The sequence below is a fragment of the Myotis myotis genome, unplaced genomic scaffold (assembly GCF_014108235.1).
Source record: "Myotis myotis isolate mMyoMyo1 unplaced genomic scaffold, mMyoMyo1.p scaffold_m19_p_4, whole genome shotgun sequence".
Taxonomy (NCBI): Eukaryota; Metazoa; Chordata; class Mammalia; order Chiroptera; family Vespertilionidae; genus Myotis; species Myotis myotis.
Window position 1 is genome coordinate 28,574,664 of NW_023416346.1, and position 17,078 is coordinate 28,591,741.

At 35.0% G+C, this 17,078-nt stretch overlaps 1 protein-coding gene across 7 annotated transcripts in view; it reads right to left on the reverse strand.

The window, feature by feature from the left end:
* Positions 1-1,743: 1,743 nt before the first annotated feature.
* Positions 1,744-17,078, reverse strand: part of PHF6 (PHD finger protein 6) — a 60,241-nt gene continuing 44,906 nt past the window's right edge. For 4 of the 7 annotated variants that reach the window (XM_036305000.1, XM_036304999.1, XM_036305002.1 and 1 more), the window contains 3 exons: positions 16,121-16,225; positions 13,494-13,627; positions 1,744-5,312 (listed from right to left, as the gene is read on the reverse strand). In XM_036305000.1, coding sequence (XP_036160893.1) covers positions 5,183-5,312; positions 13,494-13,627; positions 16,121-16,225 — 369 coding nt within the window. In that variant the 3' untranslated portion in view covers positions 1,744-5,182. Of the gene's footprint in view, positions 5,313-11,153; positions 11,814-13,493; positions 13,628-16,120; positions 16,226-17,078 lie in introns of those variants that run through there. The other 3 variants (XM_036305001.1, XM_036304998.1, XM_036305004.1) reach the window with 3 other exon arrangements.

Consider the following 17,078-nt stretch of genomic DNA (forward strand, 5'->3'; position numbering starts at 1 on the left):
GTAAAACAAATATAATTTTAAGAAAAGATGTCCCAGCCAGCATGGTTGTGGTTGAGTGTTGACCTATGAACCTGGAGGTCACCATTTGATTCCTAGTCAGGGCACATGCCCAGGTTGTGGGCTTGATCTCCTGTGTGGGGTGTGCAGGAGGCAGTCGATCAATGATTCTCTCATCACTGATGTTTCTATCTCTCTCTCCATCTCCCTTCCTCTCTGAATCGTTTAAAAAATATAAAAAAATAAAATAAAAACAAAAATTTGAAAAAAAAATGGATTGGGGTTTTCTCTTACAAAGACAAACTGGCCATTTGCTGGCTGTAGAATTCTCTTAGGAAATTCTACCAGATTTATGCTTTGGAATGTCCTCAGCAATTGCTGATGAGTGCAGCTGAGAACCAAAACAAAGGAAAACACCAAACACAACAACCCAGCTGTCAGTAGTTTAAATTAGCTAAAGAAAACCACATACATCCTTTCTCCATAATTTTATAGTGGTAATTAAAATGAAACTAAATTATGGATTTTACACACACACACACACACACACACACACGCATGCATGCACGTGTGCGCAAACCACTATTAGGTAACATTTTCAGAAAAGCACACCATCAAAAGTTCCATCATTAATCAGAACCCACTGCTTGATATTTTCCCCCCTCTTGAGTAGGAAGGCAGGTTGGGAATTGTGTGTATAGAATGAGCATATTCCACTAATTAAAACTTTGATTTCTGCCTGAATATGATCACCTCAATATATGAGTACGGTACTAGAAGCAAGCTGTCCATGGTAAAGGGAGTAAATTTAAATCTATAAAGTGAAATCCCTTCATGACAAAGATATTAATTCTGTACCCTTATTACCAATCTGATTAACTATATTAGGAATTTGGGTTATTTTCAAAATCACCTTTTAACTAAGTTGTAGAAGGTGTGATTTAGGCCATAGGTACTAGTATCTGAATCATCCTATCTAATAAAAGACAAAAGGGTAATTGACCATACCTTTGCTACACTTCCCATTGGCTAATCAGGGTGATATGCAAATTAACGGCCAACAAAGATGGTTAATTTGAATATGTAGGCTCCAAGTGGTGGAGCGAAGCCAAATGTACCCAAAGCCTCAGCGGAGCCAAGGCCTCACGGCCCAGGGATCAGCGGAGCCGCGAGGCCTCACCACGCTGGGATCAGCGGAGCCAGGAGGCCTCACGCCCCGGGATCAGCGGAACCAAGAGGCCTCATGCCCCCGGGATCAGTGGAGCCCCGAGGCCTCATGGCCCCAGGATCAGCGGAGCCAGGAGGCCTCACGGCCCGGGATCAGCGGAGCTGCGAGGCCTTATCATGCCGGGATCAGCAGAGCCGGAAGGCCTCACCATGCCAGGATCAGCGGAGTCGCGAGGCCTCACGGCTGTGGGGGGGCTCTGGCCAGAGCCCAGCCAGAGCGAAGGCCTGGGTACCGGGTGCCAGAGGAAAACTGGTGCCAGCAGCCAAGGGAAGGGAAGGCCTATTGCACGAATCTCTTCGTGCAACAGGCCTCTAGTATAATAATAAGAGAACTAAGATGTAATGCAGTTCTATTGTATTTGAAAGATTGCTGTCTCTCCATGATAAAACCTTTTATGTTGTGAAACTTTGAACTAAACTCAAATTCAATAAAGCAAGACTAAAAGGAACACAATACTATTGCTGTTACAAATAAGCTTCATTATACCCTTTCACAAAAAAGACATACATACGAACATGAAAGTCATAACTCATTTATTGAATGAATAGTATATGCAATACCAATAAAAGGAAGCTAGTGCTACAAACTACAATTTTGAAAATAAAGCCAATATAACAGGAACAAAATATACATAACAAGAGAGGAATGTTTGATTTTGACCCCTAATGCATTCCTTATCTTTACAATTAACCTAAATGTCTGTTAGAACAAAACTGTATGCCTTGGTCTAACTTGAACGCTTTTAAAAAAAGCAACATTCTGGAAGAACACTTTTCTTTTGCTTTGAGATATTTAAGATTCACACATTTGTTCAAGTACATAGATTCTGATTCAACAGAGATCTATATAGCTTGTTATTCTCTTAACATCTTGAGTAGCATGTACTCCTGAGCAAGTACTATCTGAAATTCTAAAATTGCTGACTTTTGAAATAAAATGTATCAGTTGTGGGTTTTTAATAAATTGAGATGAAAGTAAAATTCACTTCCCCCCCCTCACCCCAGGAACAAAGAGTTCTTATTAAAGTATAGAAACTCAAGTCTATCTTTCTACTCTAAAGAACATTTCTTACTAACATTTCTGGTAAGGCAATAAATGCCCCAGAATAATCTTCAATATACGCTTGCAAAGATTACACTGTTTAATATCAATAACAAAAACAAAACAAAAATAGGAAAAAAAGGAAAAAAGAAAAGTTGCTTTAAAATTTCAAGCTAAAATATGCGTAAAACACAGTCATGGCAGTATTTTTTGAAATGATGTAAATGTCATATACTTATCAAATAATGTCATGCTTATTAAAACTACAGTTAAGGACTTAAGAGATGAACAGTAAATACACTGCTGAGGTCCATTTTTCTAAATATTCATACCACAATGTACTACCCAGAAGATGATGATGCTACTTGGGAACATAAGTACTGTACAATTTTTACATTGTAAGGCACTTTTACTCAGCATGTGACAAATATGGATAGAAAATAAAAATATCGGAGGTTTACAATCAAAGTTGATTTTTTCATGTGACTTCAATTTACATTTCAACTTTTAATGAAAGACTATTTAGCCAATCACACCACAGTGAGAAAAATAGGTAGCCAGCCACTTACCTAGCCAACCAAAAGGTAAAGTGCTATTCTGGTTGCTAGTGGCAGAGAAAGGGTTGAACAAACTCATACAAAATCATACACTGGATTACATAACAAATCCATCAACTAACAGCTATAGTATTTGAAGTTTATTACATGATTATTGACTGGCCATTATTACCCCTGGCACCTTCCATTTTTCCTAAAAACATCATTACAGTAGTTGTCCAAAAATGAAGGTGCTCTATTGTTTCATGGGTAAATCGATGGCATACAATGTAAAAAGGATCTAGACACAGTGATTCAAAGATTTAAAATAATGAGTTTCAAGCTGCTGTAAGGAAATAAAGTACAGATCCTTTGGGAAAAGTCACATAGCTTGGTAAACAAACATCTTGATCTGTCGTTGCACTTCAAGTCATGGTGAATTTTGTAAATTCATCACATACACATAAAAAAATCCAATGGCATATTTAGAGCAAGAAGAGCAAAACATATAGGGAGAGCAACCCACTACTAAAGCTAGTTTCTTTCTAAAAATAATAAAAAATGGTTAAAATAAAGCAATCATGGAGTCCCTTGATTTAAGTAAATGTGTGAATACACACTTGACAAATGTGTCTTTAAGGGACTATCAGTTAAAAAAAAAATCAGTCATTAAGCACAGTGTAATTTTCCACCTGTTATATCTTAAAAATGGTTTCCCATAAGATACAAAATATCTTGATGCACAGTCATGTTAACATGATTTTTTTGTTTGCTAATTTGCTTTAATGTGGTAGGTTAATCATTCAGAAATCCCTACCCTTGATAATGAGGTGTTATGGTAATATTAGGCAGATCACAACTAAAGTTTTTGGTTTTGCCATAAAGAAATATATAAATGTGCTTCAGAAGATAAATGGAAGAAAGTATCACTAGCTAGAAATGCCAGTGTGAAAATCCTTTCTAAAAGGCTGGATTCTTAGGCTTTGAGAAACAATCCTGATGATCCATAAAACAACGCCGAGCCCTACTAGAGGAAAAGCAGGGCACAAAAGCCAATTTAATAGATAAGCAAAGCACTGAATGAAAACATTAAAAAAATATTAAATAAAGTTTCTAACATAGTGGTCACAAAATTAAAAAATAAATACTGTTTAATGTAAAGACTGTTTTTTACTCTTAGAGCACATGAGACCTCCTTACATACTTTGGGCCAATATATGAAGTGTTCCACACAACACGGCACTTGAAAGGAACGGGTTTCAGACATGGTAGCTAAAGTCCTTAGTGAGTGGTAACCTTTTAAATCTTAAAGAGGTTTAATTTGCTGTTGCCAAATGTTAGTTTAAACTTGAAAGGATCCAATAATTTTGCTAGAAGCTCTTTGTATAACATGAAAAAAGAAGAGGTTTACTGTGAAGAGGATTTTGGCATAAGCACTGGAGCTCATAGCTTATAATCACCAGTTGCTTGAGTCCATGCTGGTCAGTGAGAACAACTTTACAGGAACCAAATGAAATGCTTTAGCACACTTCTTGGAAGAAATATTTAGCAGTTGCTGTCAAAGCCAAGAGAAAAAGAAAGTTCTCTTCATTTCTAGCCTTCATTACTTGAGTGTGAAAAAAAATTCACAAATTCCCATGTGTTGCGACCAGAGGTGTGTTTGCACTGTAAAGTGAAATTTGCTTATGCTTTCCCTTGAGTATGAATCCACTAAACAAACTCAGACACTCTAAACAGAACTTTGTTCAGTACAGAAATATAGCTTACTTCATTGCAATATCTGCTTTAACTGTTGACACTATACACAGGGTTAATAGTGTTTCAATTGCTTCCCAGAAACTGCAAACTACAGCTATGTAATATCAACATGTCAAACTCTGCCATCTAGTGAGGAAGGCTCATAAAACAAACAAGACGTTTTTAGGCAGTTCAATGAAGGATCTAAGAGTTGGGCAGTAAAAAGTTACAAACCCTTTTTGATTTTAGAAAACAGTGAAAAGAGAATAGTAGTTATGGATGTCTTATTCATTCCCAGTTTTCTAACTCTGTCCCATGAACCTGTTTAAAAGATGATAAAAAAATGTAAAATATGATGCTTGAGGGGAACACAATAAATATAATGTTATTGAGGAGGGAGGATATTTTACTGACTTGACATTACAATTACATTTATTGATAAAGTAGATAGCTTGTTTTTACTGTTACAAAATCTGCTAGTTTAAAAAACTATGCAAGCTCATACAATCCTCAGCATTCTAGTGACATGCTCAACTAAACATAATAGCATTAAAAAAATCATACCGCACACCATTACTTCAACATGTTTTTATCAATGTGTATTGTATTCTGACAACAGATCCGATATAATTAACTTTCATACCTAGTTTCCATTAAGTTGCTGCTGAGTTAGTCGTTGCTGATCAATTTCTAATCTTCCCCGGCTTTTACTCTCTCGTTCCTCATCTTCTTCATCTCTTTCATCATTTCCACTATGATTTTTACAATATAGTCTACAATGATGAAGGATAAAAAAATCTCAAATTGTTTTGCTTCTGTTCATGATAATATATTTATGTCATTAGTGGATGAGGTTGGTGCCCATTTAAAATATGAGTTTCCTCATTCACCCTTAAAAACACTTCACAATTAGTTACATACAGGTCCATTTCTATCTAAAAGATAGGAAAGTACTCTATTAATGAGGTATTAAAAGTTCATCTGAAATAAAACCTTTGGTTTAGGATAAAAGCTATCAAATAAACCCAAATATAAAGCAATTTATCATTTTCCCCAATGAAATTAAAACCAAAGTTTTTGATATAAAATAATATTGCATGTCAACTGTAATTAAAAATAAAATTTTAAAAGAGTTTTAAGGCTAAAGAAATAAAAAAAAAGTTTTGGCCAACTTGAAAATATCAATTTTAAGGTATAGAGATGAACACTCAAATTCTGTAATGTTTCATATTCATTATTTAAAAGCACATTCTAGGAAATTTTATATAACTAGAAGCCTGGAGCATGAATTCATGCATGGGTGGGGTCTGGCCGGCCCGCCTTGATGGAGGCTGATTGGGGCCGGCCAGGGAGAGGAGCTGTGGGCAGTTGGCCGGCCAACACATCCCTGATGGGGGTAGGGGGCCTGCCAGAGGGGAGGGGCCGTGGGCGGTTTGCCAGCTGGGATGAAGGGCTGTGGGAGGTTGTGGGGGGGGGCAATTGGGGCCCCCATTGGGCTGGTTGGCCGCCGCAGTGTACATCATAGCGATTGGTCATTTGGTCGCTTGGCTTTTATATATATAGATTACTTTCTGTTCAAGATCTCATGTAACAATTTTATTCAAACTCTTCAAATGCCTTTTCATTATTAGTGTCCTGGTCTTCATTAGAATAACTTTATGGATCACCTGACAGTTTTCCAGGAACTACATTTGGCTATGTCTCTTTTAATCTAGATTGGTTCCTCTAAAAAATTTCCCCTATGATACTCTTTTGAGAAGAGTTAGATTAGATACCTTGTCAGCTATACCACACTCTGGATTTGTCTAATCGTGGTAATGTTATTTGGTTCTCCCTCACACCATATTTCCTATAAACTGGAAATAAAGCCCAAGGGCTTGGTTAGCTTTAGGTTCAACTTTTTGTATGCAATCCTGCATACTTCAGGAGGCATGTAATTTCAGAATGTTCCATTTTAGTGATGCTGTTTGATCATTTGGTTAAGGTGGTGGTGACAGCCAGAGTGATCCATTGTAAAGATAAGTTTTCCCCTTTAAAATTAGTAAATAATCTCTGAAGTGATACTTTGACATCATGTAGTTCCAACAATCTTTTATTTGTACTCAGAAGATACAGTATAACTGAAATTCTTTGTTTTTTTTTATGAAAATGGCAATGCAGGTGATTTTGGACCAGGATTTAGGCCACTTTAATGTATATGTACCAATATATATTTTTTTATAGCTAACCAACCCTACTATAATCAAAGAATGGGCTGATCGGAGCTCAGTTTTAGGTAAATTAAATCATGTGCTGCATAACAATGTTTAAGTCTATGACAGGCCACATATAGGAAGGTGCTCCCATAAGATTATAATGTAGCTGAAAAATTCCTATCACCTAGTGACATCATAGCCACCATAACATCATAATGCAACGTATTCTTCACATTTGTGGTGATACTGGTGTAAATAAACTTACTGTGCCGCCAGCTGTATAAAAATATAGCACATAATTATGTACAGTACTTAACAATTGATAATAATAAAGGACTACTGGTTTTTGTATTTACTATACTATACTTTTTATTGTTAATTTACACTATACTCTTTCCACTTATTAAAAGAAAGTTTGCTGTAAAATAGTATGTTGTATTACGCAGGCAACTGCCTCATCATACATCTCACGTTTACAGTGTCTCTTGATTGCATCATTTTCTCTTGTATTGTTTTGTAGAGTAACATGCTGTACAGACTTGTAGCCTAGGAGCAATAGGCCATACCATATAACCCAGGTTTGTAGTAGACTATACCATCTAGGTTTGTATAAGTGCAGTCCATGATTTTTGTACAAGATGAAATTGCCTAGCCACCTGTTTCTCAGAACATATTCATGTCCTTAGGTGGCAGATGACTGTATACAGGATGAGAAGACAGAATAATTCTTAAAAAATGTTCAGTGGATGCCCTCTTGTGGTCAGCAATGGATAAAAGATGATCATGTAGGAATTCATCAGCCACAAATGATCTAGAACTGAGTTTAACATGAGAAGTTTCTAACATGTACATAGAATAAAAGATAGGCATGGGGTTGTGGGGGAACAACAATAACAACTGACTTCTGACCTAGTTTTGTTCATTACTCCTTTATTCTCAAAATTTTTCCAAAGAACTATGGAGAATTTGTACTCTTCAAACACTGCACATTGGGAATCATGAGTTCAAATACCAAGAGTGAGATTCCTACATATTGCAGCTATGAAGTATCTTCCCCAAAATATAACCTGAATATAATTAAACCTCTGAACCAACTTATAGTTTATGGGAAATATGGAGGGGTAGAGAAATGAGGCAATAGCCTCATTAAAAAAGCAAATAGAGCCCAATTGGCCATGGCTCAATGGCTGAGCGTTGACCTATGAACTAGGAGGTCACATGGTTGATTCCCGGTCAGGGCACATGCCCGGGTTCGATCCCCAGTGTGGGGTGTGCAGGAGGCAGCCAATCAATGATATTCCCTCTTCACTGATGTTTCTTTCTCTCCCTCTCTCTCTCCCCCTTCCTCTCTGAAATCAATAAAAAAATATTTTTTTAAAAAAGCAAATAGAAAAATCTAGAATGTAAGACTTTTAGAGGACAACTTATTGAGGTTCTTCAACAAGTAGGGGCAAAAGTTGACATGGAGCAGAGATTTCTCTAAATTAAGAGAGACTTAAGTGACACATCCATCAAATGCAATGTATGTATTGAGATTTGAACAAAGCAAATCTAAAAAGATACTTTTAAGACAATTGGAGAAATGTGATCTGAATATGAGTTGATGCAAAGAACTTATTTTAAAAAGTGTGACAATGGCATAGTGATTAAGTAAGGAACACCCATATTTTAAAGAGATGCATACTGAAGTATGTAGGGATAAAATAACGAAATCTGGGATTCTGCTTTAACATATCCCAGATCAGTGGTCGCTAACCTTTTGGACTTCATGGACCACCAGTGGTCCGCAGACCACCAGTGGCGACTGCTGCCCCAGATAATATGCTTTAATCTGGGTATATTAAATCATAGATGAAACAACTATAACAATAACTTAGTACCCCTGAGATAGGGAGTTGATGTAGGATTCTATTTTTGTATACTTTCAAAATTTTTATAATAGAGTTTTATCTAAAAGGATAAGCCCTTTGTTATTCGAACAAATTTTAATCTTTTTATGGGATTATTTTTCACTCAAGTACTATTTCCCATGGGCCCATTACATGTCCTTCACCAATCTAGACATCAAGGCCACAGCTGTCGATTGGACAAACAAGATCACTGCTGTCACAGAACTTACTTTTTTATGGTGGGAGACTGAAATTTAAAAAATACATATTTAAATAGTTTAAAAATATAATAAAGATAATAAAATAGGATTAAAAACAATCATTATATATGAGGGGAAGCATGGGACTTGGTTGGAAGTCTGTAAGGAGGATTCTTTGAAAGGTCGGAGGCCTCTAGGGGAACCTTGCCGAAGGTGGCAGACCCTGCCTTGACTTTTCCAAACAAGTCTGAGCCCGTGGGTGCTTTACTGGAATCTTTATGTTTAGACTCCAGACGTCCTTGCTTAAAGGACACTGCAGATGCATGTGTTTTCTCAACAATATTTACCCTGCTGATAGCATTTAGAAGTTAATTTTAGTTCAAGCTGTTGCTACAGTAAAAGCCTACAGTAAAGGTGAACATGGCTGTCTGGTTCCTTTAGCCAGGCAGTCCCTTAGCCCTCTCTTTCACAGAAACATGTGTCAGAGTAATCATTCATCCAATCATTTATCTGTCGCTCAGGGTCTGCTGGTCAGCCCTGGCAACTATATAATCTTCCTTTGCCCTTTAAATATAAATATATTCAGGATCCAGAAAAGGCTGGTAAAACAAGCCACACAGAATGAAGCCACTTCATTCAGAAATATTCCTCCTTGTATTTCCTATTTGTCTATGCTTCTTTCCCTAAAGTACTGTATACATACGGACTATCATTTGAATTCAATGGTCTCTATGATAAAATAATCTGGAATCCACATAAGTAGATTTTAGAAACACATTTAAATGTAAAAAAAAATAAAATAAAAAGAGCCATCATGGATCCCAGTGCAAATATTTTTGTTTAGAGCTGGCCACTGCAACATGGTTTTCTAATAGTTAAAAAGTAAAAACTACCTAAATGTCTAAGAAAGGAGTTGATTAAACAATCTGATATACCCATGCAATGGAATATCATGCAACCATTAAAATGGTGATGTCAAACTAATGTCACAGAAAAAATGTCTTGGGGATAGTAAGTGGAAAACAGACTATAAAACAGTATAATAAAATCTTGTTTTTATAAATATGCACACATTTATGATCACACAAATGTCTGAAGAAAGTATTCCAAGATTTAAAATTGTTATTTCTAGTGACAGAATTAAAGTTGACATTAAGTGTTTTTCCTTATCTATTTTTTTCCAAAATAAAAACAGGTAACTCTTATAATAAAAAATACCTAAATAAAATTAAAATATACAAATTCTCCATATATCAAATTTTAGATGTTTAAAATGGGTCTGTTATTTTAAAATATTAATGGCTACTTTAAATAATGATGTATTACTCATAAAACTATCCAAATACCACAGTATAAAAGAGACTATAAAATTGCCTCTTCACCTCCATCCCTCTGCAATGAATGAGAGGTAACAACTGTTTACTAAATAAACAGAACATTTTTCTATGTAAATGAAAATATACACATATATTGTACACATCTACAACTTATCCCCCCCCTTACTCTATCACAGAAATACCTCTTTACAACTCTATACATGGAGCTACTTCATTCCTTAATTGCGGCATAGTATTCCACTAAATGCATGAACTAAAATTTATTATGTCTCCTGATGAACATTCTGGTTTATTTTATTTTGCTATTGAGGGTAAAAGATTAACAAAAATCTTTTCCCTTTCTGCATGAGAATTTCACCTTTGGTTAACTCTCTGGCTCTGTTCCACTGGCAACTTTGAAAAATGGGTGTGTCAACTATTTCACTAAGCTATGTTACCCTCAAATTGGTAGACTCTATCTTCATTGGGAGAATTATAAATATTCTGATAAGAAGCCATCTTTGGTCCTCTTTATGATATAACCTGAAAATTACCTATCCCTATATAACTTATAAGAGGCACTGGCTATGATGGGGTATGAGGCTTTTAAGCCAAGGTGGTGGATCCCATGACCACTCCATGTGGATCAGGTCTTATTAGTCCTGAGCTATACTGCTATTCTGACTACTGCAAGGACTCCTACGGAAGTGGAATATTTGATGTTACCCTCCTGGCATGCTACAGTTCCTGTCTTGAGTAGACTGATGCCACCTATGGTAACCTGCTCAGTCCTTAGTATAGTTGATTCTAAAATGCCCTAGTACAGTGGTCGGCAAACTCATTAGTCAACAAAGCCAAATATCAACAGTACAACAATTGAAATTTCTTTTGAGAGCCAAATTTTTTAAACTTAAACTATATAGGTAGGTAAATTGTTATTAACCTAATTAGGGTACTCCTAAGGCTTAGGAAGAGTCACACTCAAGGGGCCAAAGAGCCACATGTGGCTCGTGAGCCGCAGTTTGCCAACCACGGCCCTAGTGGATATGGCAGCAATCATTAACAATAATACAATGACACTCTTGCACATATATCTTTGTACTATATTATCTGCTCACTTCCCTGAGATAAATCCCTACAAATAGACTAGCAGCAAATGCATTATTTCAAGGTTTGGTCTCCAATAATAAACTGCTCTCCTAAAAAGTTGTACCAATTTACATTCTACCTGAACATCCCTTGAGAATGCCTGTGTCTCTAGAACCTAGCTAACCGTAGCTAATATGAATCCTACTAATCTTTGCCCATCTGATAGGCAAAAATTGCTAAGATCTTGTCTTAATTTGCATTTCCTTAATTACTAATAAGGTTGAACAGTTTTTCACATGCTTATAACCAACCCATGGCTATTTCTTTTACATTTCTAACTAGTTTTTATTGCAATTGTTTTTAAAAATTCACCTCATATGCATTAACCTTACTGAGCAATTAAGTTTAATAAATTCAGAGTTGATTCCTTTGGATTTTCTTGGTAGACAATGGTATCAAAAACACCAACAGCTTTTTCCCTTCACAATATTTATTATACATTTTTCTTACTATTCTTGTTACACTGGTTTAACACTCCAGAAGAACACTAAAAACAATGTTGGTAGTTGGCACCTTGTCTTGTTCCTGATTTGAATGAAAGTATGTTAGTATAGTGGTTTTCAATTAGAGATGAACATGAGAATCACCTGGGGAGTCACAAAAATACATAGTTTGGGTCTCTGCCTACTGAATTTAAATCTCTGAGGGTGGGGTCCAGGCAAAGAACATTTCTAAAGAAGGCCCTATCCTCCCCCAGGTGATTCTGAGGCTCAGCCATGAATAAGGACCATTGTCCTTTTAACACTAAATAAGCTATTTGCTGTTTTTTTCTCATAAACATTCTATTAAGACTCCTAGCTTATCAAGAGCACTCTTGTTAAGTTTAAAATTCATGGATAGTAAATGGTATCAAATATTCTTTCACTATCCACCAGGAGGTGATAGGATTATTCTTTATTAATTATAATGGACCACATTAATATACTGCCTAATTTTGAACAGTCTTTAAATTGTTAGAAAACAGCACTTGATTTTATAATATTTTATTTAGGATTTTGGTATATATATATTTATAAAATGGTCTATTGTTTTTGTTTTGTTTTAAATGTTATTTTTTGTCAATTTTGGTGCCACAATTATGCAAGTTTCACAAAATGAACCAAGAGGTTTTCCATCTTTCGCTTTGTGCTGGGTGGACCTCTTTAAATAACACTGGAATTATTTGTTCCTTAAAGGCTTTATAAAACTCACTTGAAAATCATCTGTGCCTTTATTATTAAAGAAGGTTTTGCAAATTTTATAATACAGCATTAGCACCTCATGCAGAAACTCAAATGACACGGTGATTGTTTATGTAAATTGTTTTGTACACAAAAGAGTAAACCCTGAGTCACTGGTTCATTGCATACTGAGAATGTGAGAGTAAGGAAGTGCTTTATAATTTGCACAGGCAAATAAAAAATTCAGGGATCCCTACCAACTTATTCTCCATTCAATTAAATACATGGAATCATTATAGATGCACATTGATAACACTAGCCCAATGCAGCACATGGAAGACCCATAAAAAAGAGGGTAGCTTATAATCTCAAACCGTCAAAGTTTACTCTTTCATCATTCTTCTGAGTATCTTTTGACTTGTATCTTCATAACCCTATCCTATTCTAAGCTCCCAACAATTGTCACCTAGACCCTCAGCAGTAGCCTCCTAACTCACCTCCCCATTTGTACTCTTGCTTCTGCCTACAACACTTTCCCAACACCCCCACATTCATTTTCACCCTTCATATCTCAGTTCAAGCACTATGTCCTTAAGGAAATTCCTAAACACTCTCCCACTATGGACTAGGTTAGGTCCTCCTTGTTATGTGTTCTCACAGGGCTTGGTAATGTATCCTTTATAGTACTTATGTAGTTTGTAATTGTGTACTCAGCTATGTGGCCAAAGAATTAATATGTCTCTCTCACTAGACTGTAAGCTTCATGAAGGCACAATCCATGTCTGTTTTGATCATTATTGTATGCTCAAATCCTGGTACAATGCCTGGCACATAGTAAGCATAATAAATACAAGTTGAATGAATGCTAATTCAGGGATGCGTAGTTAGAGGAAAATGCTATTTGCAGTACTCATTTCTTATACAGAGTCCTCAGTATTCTATACTTTGCTAAATACCACCTAAAAATAGTGATTAAGTAAACTAATGCCATCTATTTAAGGGCGGTTACTTACTGACAATGGAAAATGGACAATTGTTCTCTTACTTGTAAATTCCTCGTGACATATTTTCAATGTATTTAGCTTTGTCTTGTACTCCACAGTGGTAATGGTAAGTCTTAACACAGGCTTTTATTTCACATCCAATAGTAGCACCGGGCTGACTGCAAAGTGTACATTTCTGTTTAAGGGAAGAGAAAGAATAATCATAAGCAGTATTTCAAACTCTATGCAATCTCATTTTTTTCTATTTTAGCCATATTTCAGCCAAACATTCCAGCTTACAAAGAAAACAGCCAATTTTCTATTAAAAAGTAATGCACTGAACTTATATAGCAATATATCAAATAATGCAGCAATTTCAACCATACTTTGATAGACTTTCTAATATTAAGTCATCCCCTGTTAGAGATATGACATATAGACATAAATTAGACACTTCTTAATACTGCCAAACACAAAAAGAATGGTATTCTATATTTTAGTGGTCGGCTTCTTTTCTTCCCTGAGATCAGTTCCTTTCCTATTATGGAATGAGAAGATAGGGAAGCAATTCCCCCAGAGAGGGATTGCTACCAAGTAGGCAAAAGGGCAGAGGGACACTGAAAGAGCTGAAGTATTTTCAAGACCTCGATCTGGCCTAGATCAGCTTTGCCTTAAGAATGTTAGAGATTAAAAGGTGACTGATGACAAAAGGATGTCATAGTCAAAGAAATTTGAGAAATGTTAGTTTTAAACAGATTGTTCCATGGAAGGACTTCTCACAATATTTTCTCCAGGAAGGAGGGTACAGTAAACAGTTACCAAGTTTACTGAACTCCAGATACTCTTATTTTTGGAGGGCTGGGGGAGCATCTTGATGGGCTAATTTCCTTTGGAGCACACTTGGGGAAATGCTAGGTTATTGCTTGCCTTAACATTCAATAGTGCAGAGGTAAATAGTTGGTCAAAAGAACTGAATTATTATCCCTATTTGGACTTTAGCTTATATGACACAACAACATTGCTCTGTATGATATGATGAAATGATTTCCCCTTTTTTAGTCTATACATTGTTTTAAAGAAGTTTCATTTTTAAAAGTGTAATCGAAGTATAAATAAACTGAAATTGATTTAAAGGGAATAGAGAACATCAACAGTCTTCACACCTTCAAAAGTGTGAATTAAACTTCAAAAGTGTAATTCCCCAAACAAATGGTCATTCCTAATGGATTCAGACAAAGATCATCAATGTTTGAAACCACTAGATGAAAGACTGAAGGGGAATTTCAAAACAGAGGGATCAGACTCACTGCCTGAATGCAAAGATCAGGCATTATGAGTTGTCTGATGTGATAAAATATGGATTATATAGTACCACCTGTAAAGTAGTTCTTACCCCCCAAAATGCTGAAACTAAATCTAATCAAGACTTTACATCTAACTTCATTTTAAAAGAAAATCTAGCAAATAGAGGCACAAGGTAAATGGCATCATGAAAAAGCAAACAGACAAATAAAAGCATGTGGGATAGTCTACAAGGCAATTAAGTTTCTTCAACAAGTCAATGGCATACAACAAAACCAAACCAGAAACAACAAAGACAGGGAAGAGGGTGTGCCCTGGATCACTGAAGGAATGCATAAAAACCACATGTAATGTATGAGCCTCCTTTGGGTTCTGATTAACGCAAATGAATTTTAAAAAGATAGTTTTGAGACAACTGGGGAAATACAAATACAAACTGGGTATTAAATGACACTGAGGACTCATTGTTAATTTATAAAGAATAATGACATTGTGGTTAGGTAAGAAAATGTCCAACTTTTAAGAGATACATACTGAAATATGTAGAGGTGAAATGATATCAAGTCTCAGCTCTGCTTTGAAATACTTCAAGCAACAAGATTAAAAGGCATAGATGAAACGAGTGCCGCAAATTCTTGATAACTGATGAGTCAAGGTGATGGATAGACGTGTGTTACTAATCTTTCTAATTTTGATATGTTTGAAAATTTTCACAATTAAAAAAATTTCAAAAATTAAAGTCATTTCTAGAGGTAATTGCTTTCTTAATGAAAAGATTTTGCATTCCATTGATATTTTATAATATTCATAAACTGTAAAGGAATGATGAATAAAGATGCCAATATTACTTAAAGCTATTTATTAGTAATTCAGTATACTTAAAAACATGAGACTCAGGCCCATTTCAAAGAAAACTTTAAGGTTTTGATAAACATTTTAAGAAACATACTATGTATGTGAACTTTAACTAAACAGAAGGCTCTGAAAAAACTCTTCCTTTTATAAAAAAAATGAATTACAACATGGGGAAGTTCTCAATGCTCTATTGGGGTTTTGGAATTTTTCTTTAGGCAAGCTTAAACAATATTAACATTTTAAACTTAATAAGTAGCATTACATTCACATCATTTTTTATTAAAAGACTCTCAAATACCCTGAAAAATAAATCTCATTATAATTCTCTTAAGTAATGAAGTTACATAGAAAAAGGAATAAGTTTCAGTAACATCATCATCCTTTATTATATTACAAATAAGTCAAATAGATACTGTGCTTTAACTACTTTATATTAAATTTTTTGATGGCTGGATAAATTTAGAAGTGTTCTATATTTAAAGCAGAACATCAGAAGAGAAACGTTGCATAGCATAAATATAAAACCACAGACCATTCTCTTTCCTCGCTTAATCTCCTGCAGAACAGTTTTAATATCAAAATCTCCAAATTCTGCTCTTGATGTTGTTGTGAGCTGTACTGTGCCAGAAGAAAATAACTAGAGAAGAAAAAAATGAAAGAACATTTAATATTCAGAATCCTTTTTAGAAAAAGATTAAACATAATAAGAATGTATTACATTATTTCAATGTCCTGAGAAAGAGGACTTTTCCTTAATAATCAATTACTGATTCAAATATTTTTAATATATTACTATGTCTGATTGAAATATAACCCAAAATAAAAAGAATGAAATAAAACTAATGTTGCCAGTATGGAGCCAAGATCAAATACTTTATTAAACAATGTAGATTTCAATAGTGTCACACTGTCATCTCAACTATTACATTTAGACAAAGTTTTAAGAAATAGTTTCAATTGGCAAATTTCACCCATTGATGCAGATCAGTATTACCTGAGGATTTCTTTCCCCCAAATAAGACATGTTTGGGATCTACTCCAGAGATACATATTTTGGAAAAAACTCCCAGGTAAATCTAATATGCATCTCAAGTTAAGAACTTCTGGTATAAATAATATATATTTTAGAACCTAATCATATATGGGATGAGTAATTCAACACAATCTATCTAAATAATAAACATTTATGTGTATTTATATTTCAGACCTATAACTAAGGATGCAACAATAAGATATAGTTCTTATCCACAAAGAATTTAAGAGTCTATTAGGGAAGAGAGGTTCACAAATAGCTGCAATACAGTGTATGAGGTATAATAAGAGAGGCATTTACTTGGTTATAGTGGAGACTGAATATATCTTTCATAACAAGTTTATAAAGCTGAAAGTTTTACAGTTTTGAGTTAATTATAGATTATCTAGAATATGATAAGTATAATCAGAATTGATTTAAATCCTACTAAATTATAGAGGCTACATATTTTTAAAAA